Source organism: Ustilago hordei (assembly GCF_900519145.1).
Source record: "Ustilago hordei strain Uho2 genome assembly, contig: UHO2_contig_14, whole genome shotgun sequence".
In the NCBI taxonomy this organism is placed as follows: Eukaryota; Fungi; Basidiomycota; class Ustilaginomycetes; order Ustilaginales; family Ustilaginaceae; genus Ustilago; species Ustilago hordei.
Genome location: NW_024545255.1, coordinates 445418 through 462400, shown reverse-complemented (window position 1 = coordinate 462400; position 16983 = coordinate 445418). Strand labels below are relative to the sequence as shown.

Below are 16983 nucleotides of genomic sequence, written 5' to 3'. Positions count from 1 at the left end.
CTGCAGTGTACAAAAAACCGATGAGATCGCGTTTGGTTCAGAAACGAAAGAAGCCGCTTCGACGTTCACTCGCCATCCTTCTCTTCATCATGTTGGCAGCGTCGGGACCCCAAACCTCAAAGGGGCTTCTACCTTTCTTCAAAACTTCTGCCTCATGCACCTTGGCCTGTGCCCTGGAGAACAAAGCAACATTCTGGAAGCTCAATGGCAAAGTCGAATCCCACCTCTCCAACTGAGCACCGGACAAGCTGTCAAATGGAGGAACGATGCTTCTACCACGGAAGACTTCTTCGAACAAGTAAGCAATATCATTGACGCTAAACGGAATGTAGTGTCGAGGTCCTGCGTTGCCTTGTTCCTCAACTGGCTTTGTTCCCGGCAAAGGATAACGCGATTGCGAAACTGACAAATCCTGGAAGAGTTTCTCATAAAGCTTACGACGACCTTTGAAAGCGAGTGGTTCCATCTTCTGACCACCGATCTCGTTAAGGATAAATGTAGCTATCGCCAGACCGAACATGGCGGGCAAAGGACCAAGGACAGGAAGGATACGAACGCGGAAATCTTCGAGGGCAGCAAGCTCGTCAACATTTCCCTTTTGCAACTCTTCTTGATCGAGTGGCAGGAGACGTGTATCCGATTTCTCGGTCGAGTAGACGCAAGGAATGAACAGCGTTGGTTCTGTAAATTCGACCTTTGCAGGCTCTGCTGGTGTAGAGGCAAGCGAGCGCTTGAACGAAGCAGAGCGAGAAAGAGCCGGACAAGAGTTGGACGGCAAAGGTGAGAGCTCTTCTACTTCAGAGACACGTCGTCCAAGTGTGTCGGTCATCTGCGAGCGAGGTGCAGAGTGTGCTGCAAGGTCGACTGCTGTAGCGTCTGAGGCAGCGGCACTGTTTTGAGATGCATGCCGGTCCAGCGGTACAGAGGTCAAGGCTGGCTCCTTGTTATCGTCGCCCGCATCTTGATCATCTTGGTCCAGTGGTCTGAGATTGGAATCCTGGCTGTCATCATCTGGCAACAGAGCAGCCATTTCGTCGGATGGCGTTGTCATCGGTGTCGCGTACGCACCGGAACCAAATGACGAGACGCTGCTCGCTCGTCTACCATGACGAGGAGCTTGAGCAAGTGCGCTCGAAACTGCACGCGAGCTGGTTGCACTGCTTGAGGTGGAGACGTTGAGAGAGGTGAGATCAGTGGCACAACCACTTTGAGATGCTAGCGGGGAAGGTGAGGACGTCATGTGACGGTTGTGACGAGGTTGCAGAGATCCAGACTGCAGACGATTGCCGTTATTGAGTGCGCTGGATGGAAGCTTGGGTGAGGAGGCAGCGCTACTGCTGCTACTACTGGCGGCTTTGCTGGCGCTGGCCTTGATAGGGGTGCGATCCAAATCGGCCTTGGCTGGTGCTAGGTCGAGTTGATCCTTCTTGCCCGCCTTGTTTCCTTTCTGCTGGTTGTTCGGAGGAGGAGGGCGGGTCTGCATCTGAGCCTTTTCGAGCTGGTCAGCTTGACGCTTAGCCTTCTCCTCCACCTCCTTTGGCGGGATGGGCGGCAGGCCAAGCGCTCTCAAACGGCGACGAACGCTACGTGCCAGCGGATCCTCTGAAGTGACGCTGATATCAGAGATCTGAATACGACTTGGGTCGCTCTTTGCACCAGCACCCATGGAGCTAATGACCTTGATCTTTCGTTCTGCGCAGAAGCGCAAAAGGTCGACCTTTGTATCGATGTTGTCGATAGCATCAACCACGTAGGTTGGGTTGCCGCCGAGAAGACGCTCTGCCTCGTCGGCGCGGAAGAGCTCGACCCAGGCTTCGAGCTTGGCCCAAGGAGCAATTTGAGCGAACATTTCGGCGCAGCAGACCACTTTTGGTCGACCTACGTCCTGGAGAGTAGCGCATGCATGGCGGTTGAGTGATGATAGCGAGACTTGGTCGAAGTCGATGAGTCGAAGCTTGGATACACCTGACCTCAGAAGCATGAGTGCTGCCCAAGATCCAACACCACCTGCGCCCACAACGATGACGAATGAGTTTCGAATAGCCTTCATCCCATCCTCGCCCAAGAAGCTGTAGTTGCGTGAGAGCTGTTCGCGAATGAGACTCTCATCCCATTGCTCCACCGATGGCTGACGTTTGCGTGAGAATGTGTCGTTGCGTGAGAATGTGTCGTTGCGTGAGAAAGTGTCATTGCGTGAGAAGGTGTCGTTGCGTGCTATTGTATCAGCCCGTGATGGCCCCAGAGGGGATTGTGGCAGTGAGAAGCTAGTTGAATTGCGGAGATGGGATGTAGGACGTAGAGAATTGCTCGGAATACCGGAAAGGTAGCGTGGTGTGCCGCCGTCGGTGGAAGAGGTTGCTTCATCATGGTGTAAATCGAAGCGCTGGAGTCGGTCAGCTCCTTGTGTGTTGGCCGTCTTGGCAACCGAATCTGAGAGGTCTTGACGTTTCTTCTTGCGTGTGATCCGTTGAGTAGCGAAGATTGCGGCAGCTGTTGCGATTGATGAACCAACGGCTACAGATCCTAGAATCAGGGCGTTCCTTCCGTTGGGTGTTGAAAGTGTCGAGAGCCATGACGAGGAGGAGCTCGAGTCCGACATGTCGCTCCTTGCGTGAGTCGCCTGAAAGGTGAAAGCAAAGGGCGCGGGTCGGTAGTCAAGATAGCTTGAGATGAACAAGGAGGAGGTCAGTCGGAGCCAAGCAAGGTCTTGGCGTTGAACAAAACTGTTGAGCGGCCTTTCGAGATTACAGAAATCTCAACATTTCCTCTTCTCCCGACTCGTCTCAGCCAGAAAAGGCAATGACAAAAGGTGGGGGAGAAACTCACAGCTCTGTACGACGTTATGGCTCGCACAAAAGTCCTGATACGGACAAAGCCTTTCTATACACCACAAGGCTTCAATACCATCTCAAAAAGCAGAAAAGAAAAAAAAGAAAAAAGGAAAAAGAAATGCCAACTACCCGGTTTGAACGAGTGACCTTTTGTTCCACATGGTTCTTGTGCAACACTATTGCAGTGTCCAGGTACAAGACAAACGCTCTACCACTGAGCTAAGCTGGCTCACTTGTCTGGAGAGTGTTCAGTAAACACACTAAGATGCGACTAACCCCGGCATGGAAAGAATTGGGCAGCCGTCTCGGTTTCACAAGGGCATTCTCGCACCTTTCGATCGAATAGACATGCTTGCTGCCTACGATTGGTTTGTTCATTTGTAATCTGTTCCGCTCTTGTATTTTTGCCTTGAGATGGTTGAGCAAACTATGCCAGCGGCCTTTGAACTCTGAGCAATAGTGGCGATTGAATGGGAGAGTGGTGAACAAAAAGCCTTGATGAGCTATTGAGGGTCAAGGGAAGCAGCTGTCTACCTGGCCTTGTTCACAGAGAGGGTTCAAGTGATGCTTGACATGCCAAATCTCAGCTCGTTGTCAGCCTCGCGTACAGGACAGCGACTTGGCAAAAGGAACAAGTAGCAGCTTGAACCAGGAAGCAGCATACCTCAGAGATCGACGATGGAGCGCTGTGAGAACAAGGAGAAAGTAGGCCTGATGCTGCCTTCAAGATGGATTCTCAAGCTCAAACCTGAAAAGCGGATGCACGCATTGTCAGGCTACGGTTGCACGAGCTAATTTCATTGATATCAGCAAGAGAAGCACAGCGTGCACCAAGGGAGAGGAAGCTGCTTTGAGAAAACTAAGGTCGCAAAACCAAGGGCCTTTGCAATACCCTTTGCGCACCTGTGCTGCTAAGGCGGGAGAGTATTCACAAGGATGTGAGGAAACAAGGGATATAGATGTCTGGTGTCTGCTATCAAACCAGGCTGGAAAGAAAATGGCAAGAAACAAGGCTTAGAGAAGGGTGCAACCTTTCCTCTTGGAGCCGCGGCTTCTTTGAACGAGTGCTGCACGGGTGGCGTGCTCAAACACTTCACGAACGCCCTCTCCCGTCTTGGCAGAGCATTCAAGGTATCGAACGGCACCAATCTTTTGAGCAACAGCCATACCCTCCTCAGCCGAGACTGGGCGCTGGCTGGTCTTGCGGAGCTCGTCAACAATCTTGGGGTCGTGTCGAAGATCCTTCTTGCAGCCAACAAGGATGGTGGGCAAGTTTTGGCAGAAGTGAAGAACTTCCGAAATCCATTTCTCCTGAACGTTGTCGAGCGAGTCGGGCGAGTCGACGGCGAAGCAGATGAGGATGACGTGCGAATCAGGATATGAGAGGGGACGGAGACGGTCGTAATCTTCCTGACCGGCGGTATCCCAGAGCGCGAGCTCTACACGACGGCCGTCGACCTCAACATCGGCAACGTAGTTCTCGAAAACGGTGGGGACGTAGACCTCAGGGAAGGTGCCCTGTTACGAGAGGAGCGAAGCAAGGCGGTGCGGAAGGGGAAGGGAGGGGAAGGGAGGGGAAGGGAGGGGAGGGGGAGGGGAAGGGAGGGGAGGGGGAGGGGAAGGGAGGGGAGGGGGAGGGGAAGGGAGGGGAGGGGGAGGGGATGGTGTCAGCGAGGCCAAGAATCAGCCGGAGGAGGATGTAGGGTGTAGTTTGAGGATGAAAGGGCAAGCGAAAGGCAAGACTGTCAGTGGAAAGGACGGATAGGAGGCAAAGCAGCGGACCGCAGATAGCCAGCCAGGTTGCATAGTATAACCCAAAGAGAATCATGCTCAGGCTCAAGCTCTAGCGCCGATGGGCATCTTGCACCAGCGCGTTCCAAGTTTGGCGTTTTCGAGGTCGAGTTGAGCTGAGGGTTGTGCTGATCTCTGTCGGACAGGGCGGCATGTTGGGGTGGGCGGTGCAAGGAATGGATGCACTTACTTTTGAGAAGACGATAAGAAGACAGGTCTTACCACAGGCACCGTCACCGACGATGACAAGCTTTCGACGAAGTTCAGACATGATGCTCTGTGTGTGTATGAGGTATGCGATCAAAAGTAAAGTCCGAGAAGTTGTAGGAAGTGGTTCAGGATGAAGGTATTGCAGCTGGAGCGGCTGCTTGTCAATGAAAGAGATGTATCAACGAGGAGGAGACGGCCAAGGAGCAGAGGTGAAGGAGCAGAGATGAAGGAGCAGAGATGAAGGAGCAGAGGTGAAGGTGCTGACGTTGTAATCGGTAGCAGCAATCGGATGGAGCAGATTGCGTAGATGCGCAGACGGGGCCAAGAGGTCGATCAAAGTATGCTGATAGCGAGGAGAGATGCGATGCGACGAGAGATGCGATGCGATAAAGGAAAAGCGGTTGATGAGATGATGAGATGGTGAGATGGTGAGATGGTGAGATGGTGAGATGGTGAGATGGCGAGATGGTGTGTTGGAGGCGGGTGTGATTGAGAGAGAGAGCGCAGTGTGAGAAAAGAAGGCTGACGGGCTCGCGCGGCCACTGGAAGACAGACAGCAATGGTGCAGCGTACAAGTACAATAGAAAGATGGAGAAAGATGGGCGTTTGAGGGTCCGAGACCGCGCTCTCCTCTTGTGTCTGTGAGAAAGAGAGATTGAACTGCAATCCACGACCGGCAATTCAAATATCACAGGGCTCGCATTTTCAAGTTGGTATCGATGAGAGACCGTTCAAGTCCAGTTGAATCGCGTTCAAATCGCGTTCAAGCGCGTGATTCAATTTCAAACTCGTGTGATTTGTCTGCACTTTCAACCAACAGGAAAATCCGATTTCATTTCCAACTTGGCCCCTTTTTTTCAGTTGTAAGGCTTTAAGCAATCAATCCAGCAATCAAATCAATCAATTCAGCAATCAATTCAGCAATCCATCAATTCACCTACCATCAATTCACCATCAATCCAGCAAAGCAATCTAATTCCACGCGCGCAACAAGAGGGCCCTCACGGACCAGAGCTGCAGAGAGCGACAGCCCGTGCGCGTTTCTCATAGCTTATCCCTTCCATACCAATATCTTACGAATTTTTGGCTCTTCTTCAACACGCCTTTTCTCGGTGACAATTATTATTATTTGATTTTCCCATTCAGGGCTGTGTCAGGCTGTCCAAAAGCCCCTCAAGGCCGATGCCCCGATCGCAGCATGTCGCCTGGGGAAATCGGGGCAGACCATCGAGAGAGCAAACACATCGAGAGAGCAAACACATCGAGAAAGCAAGCCTCTCTCTCTTGAAATACGGCGCCGAGGATGGAGTGAGCGACTCTGTACGATCACCTCCAATCGAGAGAAGCCATCGGATCGCTTGGTATCAATGCATGGACTCCGTTGTGCGGTCAAGTCGTTTGCCAGGGTGGCTCAGCACGGAGAAAGGCACTCGAAATCGTCGTAAACTCAGAGAGTTGAAGAAGCGCTTTTCCCAATTCTACTCTCTGTAGGGGGTTTCAGTTATCTCTGAGTTTTGAAAACACAATACTTTGAAAATATGTTTGGGCCCAATTTTTGACACCCCAAGAAACTGCACAGGCCTGTCACACGTGCATCTTGGAGTTTCACTTGACTCGCCCAGTAAAAACAATCTCTGATTCCCTACACCAGGTCAAGATCAAAGTGATCATATCAGACATTGTTGAACACTATACTGAACAATGCCAAAACCTTTGATTGAAAAGCTAAAGCAAATAGCTTACATCACACCTGTTCTGATCACTGTCTTCTGCAAGCCTCATGCCATTGGTTTTGTCTCTCCTGCCATTCGGCAAAGGCCAATGTTGTCATTCCCATCCTTTGAGATTCTGCTGTTGTGTCCTCAAAAGGGTGGCCATGAGAAGCAAAGAGTGCAGTGAGCATCTCCTCCCTAAGATCCAGTGCTTTCTCCTGCCTGAACTTCTGGACTCAGTTCTGAGACATGCCCTCCATGGCAGCAGCCTGTTCCTGTTCGTATTGCTGCTGGTTTTCCCTTCGTTGTATCCTTGCATCTTCAGTAGCCTGCTGATATGCTTCCATCCCTGATGTGGTCTCCAGCACCTCAGCTTCAGATAGAGTTTCTGATGCCTTAAGGTATTCTGCCACCTCATCTGGTCGATCATAACAGCTTGCAAATGTATGTGCAATGATACAAGCCTGGACCATATGTGCAGCTTTCTTGTGGTCCTCTTCTCGATACAGGTTGCCTCAAAATCCCATGAGACATTGGAAGCAGTTCTTGAGGTAGGCAATGCCATGTTCAGCCTTGACATGAATGCGGGAGAGTGAATAGTTGAAGTAGTGGAGATCTCTGCTCTTTGCAGCTGCAGTGTTGCTGTACAGTCCAACTGTGTAGTTGGAGTAGCCATAACCAGCATCAACCCAGACAAACTCGCCTTCATCAAGATGCAAACGAGGCTTTGCAACAATACCACTGCCTGAAGCCCAGACTCGTGCATCATGTGATGACCCAGGATGTCCAACCACCAACTTGACAATGCACAAGGAATGAGGGAGGAAGACAAGGGCAATGTTGAATGTATAATCACCCTTGTATGAGTAATGCTTGCAAGCATTGAGTGCTGGCTTCCAAGCAAGATTGATGTGTGTACCATCTACCACCAACCATCCTCTAGACCATTCCTCAACTCCACTCTTATCAGCAACCCATGCTTTTGCCTTAGCATGCTTGTCTTCAGTTGCAAAGGTTACTACCTCGCTGTTCAGCTTGTATAGGCCTGCAATAGTCCTATCTGTCCACACATGAACTGAGCCCCAACTGCAACTGCAGGCAAATGCAACATCATGAACTCCACCACCATTTCCTGACCATCCAAGCCGATATAGACCAACTGCCACTTGCTGCTGAACATGCCAAAAGCTTGATATTGATCTGAAGGCATTGGTTGTGCTGAGTCTGTAAGTGAGAGCTTGGAATGCATCTGGGGTCATGCGAACAGCCCCTCGAAAGAGCTTGCAGTTGATGACAGCATATCAATCAAGCATGTTGATGAGGGGATCCTTTCGTTGCAGCAGTTGAAGGCATTCAACTGTGTTTCGAGACTGGCTGATGATGTCATAAGTCCTGATGAGCACAAATGAGATAGCATGATTGAACATGTCATCATCAGAATCTTCAAGGTCATCATTAGGGTGCCAAGTGGCATCAACATCCATCAGATCAAGTTGCATCTTGGATTCCACCATCAATGAGTGCATGATGGTGGTCTCAATGTTGTCCAGGAGGTGCTGTTTGTTGGAAGTGCACACCATGGTTGAAGTAGAGGGCCAGAAATAGGAGAGGATGATGTGGTCTGAAAGAGAGTCCAAAGCTACAAACACAATGCAGCTGAGTTCTGTGCAGCTGGGTTCTGCACAGCTGATTTCTGCGCAACATGCATGCTTGGAACCGGGGCTACACCAATCAGCATCTTGTATGTGGAACAATTCATCACATTGAAGCAATCTACATTTGAGAGATTACATGGAAGACTGGGTATGGGGTATGCTAGTCATACATATTGAGAGCTAGCTTTACAGAGAGCAATGGTACAACAAGTTGGAAACACAGGAACAGAACTTGGAGAACTCAAAAGGAACACCATTCTTGCCAAATGGTCTACTCACAAGCTGAATCACTATTGTCCTGCTGATCCATGGCAAGAACCAGTGGGTCAAGATCAAGATTGCTTTGACTACTTCCAGCAATGTTGCCAAAGGGTAGATTAGGGTTCATCATCTGCACCATCTCCATGAGCCAACCATGCTCTTCAGTTTGCATGCACTCTTGTCTCTCACTTTCTTCCCTGGCAAATTGAATGTGCATTTCCTCCCTCTTTGTGCATTCCTCCTCAACCTTGATTCATGCCTGAAGCATGTCTTGGGTGCAGGCCTGCACAATTTCCAACAGCTCTTCTTGCTTGCTCTTGGAAGTGAAGGGTCAATACTTCTTGGGTGTTGTACCTGTGGCTGGAGAATGGTAAACAGAGTCACCATCACCATTGTCCACTTCATCAGCCTCAAAAGTGGTGCTGGATGAGTGCTGGTGGGTTGGAGTGTCTATAGGGGTAATGGTGAAGGGGGTGGGGCCAATCGAAGATGGGTTGGATGAGGAAGAGAAGGGCAAGCAGGATGAAGATGAAGCAGCAGCTGGGGTGGCTGCAACTGAAGAAGAAAAAGATGAGATAACTCTTGCTCCAATGGGATCATTTTGTGACTCCTCAAGAATGGATTCCATGCCAGGAATGTTGCATCACTGAGGGTAGTGAGCATCGCTGGCATCATCCATGTTCACATCAGCATCAACCAAGTTATTCTGAGAGGAGGCAGGGGTGGCATCATATGGGTGACCAGTGAGAAGAACAACTGGACCAGTCTGTGCACAGTTGGTCATCATCTCATGCCAGTGCTCAAACCAAGGGTGGCTTCGAGCAATCGATTTGCATGTGGCATAGTCCTGCAAGTTGATAAAGAAGCATAGACAGAGATATAAAGTATAAGAACGTTGGCACACTTAACATGAATCAACTAAGTTGTACTTACCAAGCTGTTGTGATCCATGTCTTGAAGAAGTACTCCAGCACTGGTCTGCTGTGAGATGGTCTTCTTGATGTTGTTGTATTGTTCAGTGAGCCAGCAAATCTTAGTCTTTACTTGACCAGCACCACCAACAGTAGACTCATCTGGGAACAGCTCCTGCCATATCTGCCTGCAGATAACATCTTTGTTTGTCTTCAGACCCTTTTCCTGTTCCACAGTCAAATGTCCTGGCAATAGAACACGTTGGTAATGATCATTATTGTAGATGATATCAACGAGGTTATTTATGTCACTAGGTGACCAATTGAAGTAGGCAATATGATCTGTTTTGTTGAACCTGCTGCCACAAGTACTGGCTTGATGTCTGCAAGTTGCAGAGATTCAAGTTGGCTGGGTAGAGGTTTGGCAAGGCAAAGAACTGGCAGATGTGGTGGCATTGGAACCAGAAGGAGTGGAGGAGGACAAAGGGGAAGTGGGAGAGGTTGCTGGCTGAGTCAACTCAGCCCCAGCCAAGGTGCTGGAAGTTGCAGAAGGGTGGTGCTGATGAGAGCAATCAAGGTTGGACTGAGCTGACATTATTGTGTTGTGCTGTGAAGCAGTTGAAGACTGCTCTGATGCTGGAGCCAATCCAGAGGCTCGCTGCAAAGCTGTGAATAGTGTAATGTTGTTGATATGGTTGTGAGGGGATGGCATGTCCATGTCCTGGCACTGACAGGGAGGAAATGCTACTGGAGATGGTGATAGAAGTGAAGCAAGGACAGATGTAACTCAAAGTGTGAGAAAGTGTAGACAGTGCAGAAAGTGGAGGTCAAGGGTTGTGCACAGAATTGTGTTAGAATCACGTGATATCAGCACATGACAAAAACTCCTGCTGAAAACTCAAATATTCAGAAACCCAGGCTCATGGCAAAAATAAGTAGGGGTTTTCAAAACTTCCGAGCTTTTCTTTCCTGGCAGAGCTTACTTAAGCAGTGAGCTTTCAAAATCCAAAAAAACCATGAAAACTCGGAGTTTTGAAAACTCAGAGAAAACTGAAACCCCCTTGTGTGTGTGATTTGGATGTGTGATTTGGGTGTGTGATTTGGGTGTGTGATTTGGGTGTGTGGTTTTTGTGTGACTTCTCTCTCCTTGTGTGCCCCTTGTTCAAACGGCGACTTGCACGTTGTCTGAACCCTTTCTGACCTTCATCCTACACCGCCAAACAGATGATATTCTTCCGCATCATCACCTCCTCTAGCATCACAACAGTCACACTCACCACCTCGGTACTTTCACGCAGCACCCAGTCGTAGCTGCTACCGCTCGTCTATGTATTGAGGCTGCCCAGCTCTTCAGGGCAAGATAGACGGCAGCCGCGAGGCATCTCGGTTTCAACGCTACTCGGAAAAGATATTGATTCGTACGGCATAGAATCTTGTGTCCCTCTCAGCGCAACACACACCGCGCCTATTCTCCTCCTCACCACCACCACTTGTCGCTCTACAGCATTCTACCCCTATAGCATTCTACCCCTATAGCATTCTACGATGCGGCTCACAAACGCCTCAGCACTCAACCCACCCTCTTCGCCTCAACTGCCTCCATCTCTAGCCCAGCCTGATGACGCTCGCAGACTAAACCCACGTCAAGCTCAGTCTTCCTCTTCCTCTCCATCATCTTCACCATCATCAGCATCCACTTCCTCTCGCTCCGGCAATGTATCATCTCCAGCATCTAGCACAGCCTCAGCATCGCAATCAGCGTCACAACAACCACATCACTCGTCGTCACCACCACCATCATCATCATCATCATCATCATCATCATCATCATCAATATCATCAATATCATCATCATCTTCCGCATACTACCCCTCGTCTACATCCACATCTTCCGACTCATCTTCATCATCTGGCGGCCGTGCGGCCGTCGGTGGCATGAGCTCTCCCGCTTCCGGCTCGCTCGACAGCACACGCATCGTTCTTTCTCGCGGCTTTGCCAATGGTCAGCTCACCTACACCGTCCCCATCACTGCCGCCAATCAGCGAATGAATGCACAGCTCGACACAGGTAGCGGTGATCTCTGGCTTGCCAATCAGGACTGCGACACAGACTCATGCAGAGGTCACCAGGGTCTCACTGTCACCAAGTTCAACGATCGTGCAGACTCGGTCGTCGACCAGGACACACCTTTCAGCATCGACTATCTGCTCGGTTCAGCTTCTGGCAGAGTCAAGACCACATCCATGCTCTTGGGCGACTCCATCACTTCACGCCTCATCATCAACTCGCAAGCCTTTGGTTCGTGCAATCAGGTTGCCAACGAGGATATGGATTCAGGCAACTTTACCGGCATCATTGGCTTCGGTCCTCCCGCCAACAGTCTCATCCAGGCCGATCTCAATGCGACAAGCAACACAGCATACCGCAACGTTGACCTCCGTCCACCAGAGACCGGTGCTGTCCTTGCCGGCTTGTGGTACAACGCTCGTCCTGGCCGCAGATTCGTCGCCCTCGGCCTCCAGCGTCTTGAGGAGGACGGAGGAAAAGGTGACAGCATCTTAACCATCGGAAACCACGATCCTTCTTACGCTGGCAGCTTTAACCCCAACATCAACTATACCACCGCCATCGCCGATGCAGACGGCGTCGTGCGTCATTGGCGAGTCGCCCTTACAGATCTCAGCGTCCAACTCCAACACGCTATCACTGAGCCCATCCCCATCGGCACCTCGAGCGTCATCTCTGGCTCGAACCCCATCGCAGTCTTTGATTCCGCTGCCAGCATCAATCTTGGACCGGTCAGCACCCTCAACGCCCTCTACGGCGCATGGGGCATTGGGCCTGCCACGGATGGCGGATACTATGTTCCCTGCGACCTCCAGCTCAACATCACTCTCGGCCTTGGTGGCATTCAGGTGCCCATCCACCCTCTCGACGCCAGTCTCCAGACAGGCTCGGGCAACGGTCCCTCGGGCGATCGTTCGATCTGCCTCGGATCTTTCCAGGCCCTCCGATCCCTCTCTGGCTCCTCGAATGGCGCCAACCTCAACTCGAGCTTCCTCCCCGCCGATTTTGTCCTTTCTCCAGCCTTCATGCGAAGTGCTTATACCGTCTTCTCGTGCGATAATGGTCTCGATATTGCCGTAGCCGCGGCGGCTAACATGACCCCTAGCAGCCCCTGTCAGGCTGCAGTAGGTCTGCGACCGCTTGTCAATATGACCACCGCCACCCAGCAGTTCACTGCCGTGCGCATCAAGAAGCAGACTCTCGGCCAGTCCGGTCTGCACGGAGGACCGGGCATCTCAGGATCTGGCAACTCTAAAGGCCTTTCGGAAGGCATCAAGGTCGTCATCGGCTGTGTCGTCGCAATCATTGTCATCGCTGGTCTCTTTGGTGTCGCGCTTTGGCGTTTGCGAAGGCGGCGTCGCCGTGTTGCTGTCGCACGAGCTGCTCTTCTTGCAGCACAGGGCGAGAAGCCTGCAGATCCAGGAGCGGGCCCAGGCAACGGCTACAGTGCAGTCGGCGCTGCTCACGCAAACAAGCAGAGCAACCCTTACAGTCTCGTCAAGATCGACGGCCTCAGCGTGCCCATGCAGGTCCTCGGCAAGGACGACGACAGCAGCAGCAACCTAGTCCTCTCGCCTGCTCAGCGTGCCAAGGCGCGTCAGCTTCACCATATTCACGGTCTCTTTGATGACGAGCTCCAGGATGACGAGGCTGGCCGTGGCGTCGACCCACAATGGGGCGAAGAGGCCCCCGCCAACAAGCACAACCTGCAAGCTGCAGGCCTTCTCAGCTGGGATGTCTCTTCTACCGGCTACGTCGATGCGCGCAAAGTCAAGAACGCATACCTTGCATCGCTCACCGAAGACGAACGCAAAGCTTTCCTCCAGGCCAAACGTCAGCAGCCCGACTTTGGCCGCAGCTCCATCCAAAACCAATTGCAGACCCTTGACGAGCGCAGCGTTCAGTACACTCAGACTCAACAGGACGCTCACTCCCAATCGGACCACAGCTCACAAAACCAGTACCCAAATAACCACAGCAGCAACCGCGCCTCGTCGCCAGCACCTTTGCTCCAGCACGAACAACTGCGTTGATGTGATGGTTCAAATTGCTCAACATTTCTACATTTTCTACATTTTCTACATTTTCTACATTTTCTACATTTCCACATTTCTATCAACTCTCTTTACAGCCTCAGTCGTTTTCTTTCGCCATGTAACGGTCATTTTTCATTTTTCATTTTTCATTTTTTTCTCTTTTTTTTTCATTAGTGCTTTCTCTTTCGGCTTCCTTGGAATTCTTGCCTCAACATCTTGTCTTTGCCTAGTATGTCGAGATATCTGCTTTTGCTATTATCAAACTTGTTTCAGTTCCTTTGCATCCTTCGCCCATGTTGTTCTCTCTCCATTGTCTTGTCTGAGTATTTGTGATTGCTGGTTTGCAGTGCGCTAATGTCTGAATATTGACATGTTTCGTTTGTGTGGTTCGATGGATCTATGGGATGTACAAGCGACTGAAAGCTTGAACTGGTGTTCTACACGTGGGACATAAGTGTGTAGTTTCATCTTCTCTCTGTCTAGCAAGATTGTTGGTTGTCGTATTGCGACGAGTTGGGGGATGTGAGGCAAGGTGTTCCCGGCATTGCATGCAGAGGCATAAGCAACGGCAGGGCCAGCAAATCACGTTGCGTTCTTCTGTACAGCACACAACGCACAGTCTTGGTCCTTGGTCCTCGCCACTACGAGATGGCAATCCTTGCAGACTGTTACCGCCTCTGCGTCGGTTGATGAGGGATTGAGCAAGGTCCAAGTCTGCTTGTACTGTAGCTGTCGGGGTGAAGGATGCACAAGTGGAAAAGCATTCATCCGGGCCTCCTGTGGAGAAACGGACGAGCGAGTTATAGCCTGACCGTGTCAGTGGAGCTTCATGTCTCGGTCGAGTAAGATGAGCTAGCAGCAAGCGATTGAATGCCTCCCTTTCAGAACCAAGTGTCAACTGTGTCAACATAGTATTGCTGTCCATGCTATCTTGTTCTGCAAATAAGTCTAACTCCTGCAGTAAACCAGAAAGCTCGTCGGTCTGGATTTGCAATTCTTGCTCCCATCCTGAATCCTGATCGTCATCTTCTTCCGAACCGACGCAAACCTCAAGCTCATCTTGTACCTCATTGTACTCATCCTCCTCCATGTCACTATCCGAGGTAGATCGTGCCACTTGCATACTCTGAACCCTATCATTGCCTTGTGTTCGACTTGCAAGATTGTCGAGACCTGGCCGAGCTTGGAGCGACCAAGTATCCTCTCGCGTAAAGCCTGCCTCCTCGAATGCCGACTCGGACGGATAGAATCGAGACAGGTCGAAGAGCGAGCGCGTAGTCGTTAGTTGTGCCTGCTCTGAGCGACCAGCGGTCAAAGTCGGTATTTGATGCTGCTGTCGATATCGTTGCTGCTGATCTCGATGCTCGCGGTGCCTCCGTGCTTCTGCGGCCTGACGTTCTCTTCTGCGCGCCTCACCATTGCGGCCGTGCCAGACGAGCCGTGCAAGTCCAAGTGTTCGATAGACCGAGCGAGGAACGCTCGGATCTGGCAAACCCGTGATACGCAAGATCTTGCGGAAAATCATCATGGCCAGATTGCGTAGCACCAGCAAGGTCACGACGAAGAACTGTATCAATGCGCGTACACGTGACAAACCTGCATGCCCCAAAGTTGAAGACGAGCGATTCTGTCCGGTCGGCTCGATGCGGACTTGCTTGACCTCTCGCGACAATCCACCTGAGCTTACACGGTGAAGGGATGATGTTGTTTCCGAGGTGAGATGTGAGGCAGAAGAGCGAACGAGGAGCGGATCCACGAGCTGGATGCGGCCACTTGGGCTCAACTCGATATAAGGGGCGTCCCATGCAACCAGCGGTTCGACCTCACGCTCTAGCCCCGTAAGACGAGTCGACTCCATGCATGCAGTTCCCAGCTTGAAAAGCGCAAGCGACCAGTCTTCATCTCTGCAAGGAAGGTTGGAACGCGAAAAGACAAGACGATCCCGTTCGATGCTGCCCTCGAGCAGCAGCATTGTGAGTGCATGCAGTGTTACTGTCAAGAGCACGATCATGACGAGTGCAATTTCCGGTGTTCTGCTGAGCGCTTCCAGGAAAGGATAGCGTCCCGAGTTGGCAGCCAGTGCATAGTGAAGCAGCGATCCGATGCCGAACAAGCTCGAAATCACCAGCCGGGAAGCATAGACAGGCCTGCGACATCGCGAAAGTGCAATCGTGAGGATCTGCAGCATCTGAAGGAGGACGCATAGGTAGACGTGTTCGTTGGCGGGTGCGTCGGGTGAGAAGGAGTGGAAGTGAAGAAGGAAGGCGAAGCCGACTAGGTTGAAAGCCGGTGGTTCATCCCTATCCGCGTCGAGATTACGGACCATGGAGTCGCTGACCACCGCTACGCATGTGGAAGTGAAGGCTGCCCAAAGTGCTGAGGCATCTCGAGCTCGGAGAAGCTCATCTCTGCTGCTGGCGCCGAAGCGGTCTTGTGCCCATCCTGACATTGGCGTATTGGCGAGCCAAGCGTTCCTCCATGATGCGGTGGTGCAGCTGCGCAGCAACAGGTTGATCAGGTTCGACTCTACAAGGAAGGCGTCTGCCACGACGATGGTCAAGATGAGCACGGAGCGAGCTAGCAAGATCAAGCTGGGAAGGCGGAGAGCGATGCGCTGGAGCTGGGAAAGGCAGCACATTGCACCTCGGCGAGGTCGGCAGATATGCTGGACACGGTTATTGACAATGGCCACAATTACGAGTGCGAAGGCGTAGCGACTGATCATAAAGCTCCAAGGACTGTCGTTGAGGCTATCCCATATGTCGAGTCGGTCTACTGTTTCGTCGGCGTTGAAGTTGCTTGCCGAAGAAGCAGAGTTGCTTGCGCTACGTTGATAGACAGCTCGTCGAGCGCTGCTAGCACGCCAACCCATCTCATTCGAAGAGGCAGCGTCGTCCGAGAAGAGATCATCGAGCGGTGGAAAGAGAAAGTCGTATGCGGCTCGCAGAGGAGCTCCGGTAGTCGACGTCAACCATTCCTTGGTGTGATGGTAGGCATCGGAGATCTGGCGAGGCATGATGACCGACGCTCAGCTGATTAGCCGCTTTGCTTTTGAGACCGAAGCAGTTTCGACCTCTCAGTGCTCTTATAAAGGTGACTGAGATATATGAGGTGGGCTGACAGAAGGAAGGCCTGAGTTGTATCCTTGTCAAGTATTGTTCTCGTATCGAAAGCATGAAACGCTTTCAAAGACCCGAGTCCCGAGCTGACCAACGTGGAGGTTTCGCCGCAAAGCGGAGACTGTGTACTTACGCGGTCTAACAATGTCCATCCAGCCATCACGGAAACGGTATAGCCGACTTGCCGGTTCCTTTATGCCTCTTTCTCTCTCTCTCTCTCTCTCTCTCTCTCTCTCTCTCTCTCTCTCTCTCTCTCCCACCTCAGTCCTTTTGCTCAGTAAGGGTCCGTGCGACACTTGTACACCGCAACTAACCCACGTATACACTCCAAAAGCAGTTCCGCATGCCAACGGAGGCCTTGTTGTTGACAGCCATCACTTCTGCTTCCC

At 51.5% G+C, this 16983-nt stretch overlaps 4 protein-coding genes and 1 non-coding gene across 5 annotated transcripts; 1 reads left to right on the top strand and 4 right to left on the bottom strand.

Annotated features, from left to right (window-relative positions):
* Positions 1-37: 37 nt before the first annotated feature.
* Positions 38-2599, bottom strand: UHO2_05623 (uncharacterized protein; the record flags this gene model as incomplete). The annotated part of the gene is made up of 1 exon (XM_041554794.1): positions 38-2599. The coding sequence occupies one exon, from the start codon at positions 2597-2599 to the stop codon at positions 38-40; it is 2562 nt and encodes an 853-aa protein (XP_041410728.1).
* Positions 2600-2950: 351 nt separating this feature from the next.
* On the bottom strand, positions 2951-3060 carry tRNA-Thr(TGT). Its single transcript has one exon. It is a non-coding gene; the product is annotated as a tRNA-Thr (tRNA).
* Positions 3061-3845: 785 nt separating this feature from the next.
* On the bottom strand, positions 3846-4893 carry UHO2_05622 (putative GTPase Rho1; the record flags this gene model as incomplete). The annotated part of the gene is made up of 2 exons (XM_041554793.1): positions 3846-4349; positions 4813-4893. 2 exons carry the CDS (start codon positions 4891-4893, stop codon positions 3846-3848), a joined length of 585 nt encoding a protein of 194 aa, XP_041410727.1.
* A 6023-nt stretch (positions 4894-10916) lies between these two features.
* On the top strand, positions 10917-13472 carry UHO2_05621 (uncharacterized protein; the record flags this gene model as incomplete). Its single annotated transcript, XM_041554792.1, has 1 exon — positions 10917-13472. The coding sequence occupies one exon, from the start codon at positions 10917-10919 to the stop codon at positions 13470-13472; it is 2556 nt and encodes an 851-aa protein (XP_041410726.1).
* A 400-nt stretch (positions 13473-13872) lies between these two features.
* On the bottom strand, positions 13873-16491 carry UHO2_05620 (uncharacterized protein; the record flags this gene model as incomplete). Its single annotated transcript, XM_041554791.1, has 2 exons — positions 13873-13912; positions 14093-16491. The coding sequence occupies 2 exons, from the start codon at positions 16489-16491 to the stop codon at positions 13873-13875; spliced, it is 2439 nt and encodes an 812-aa protein (XP_041410725.1).
* Between the last annotated feature and the right edge of the window lie 492 nt (positions 16492-16983).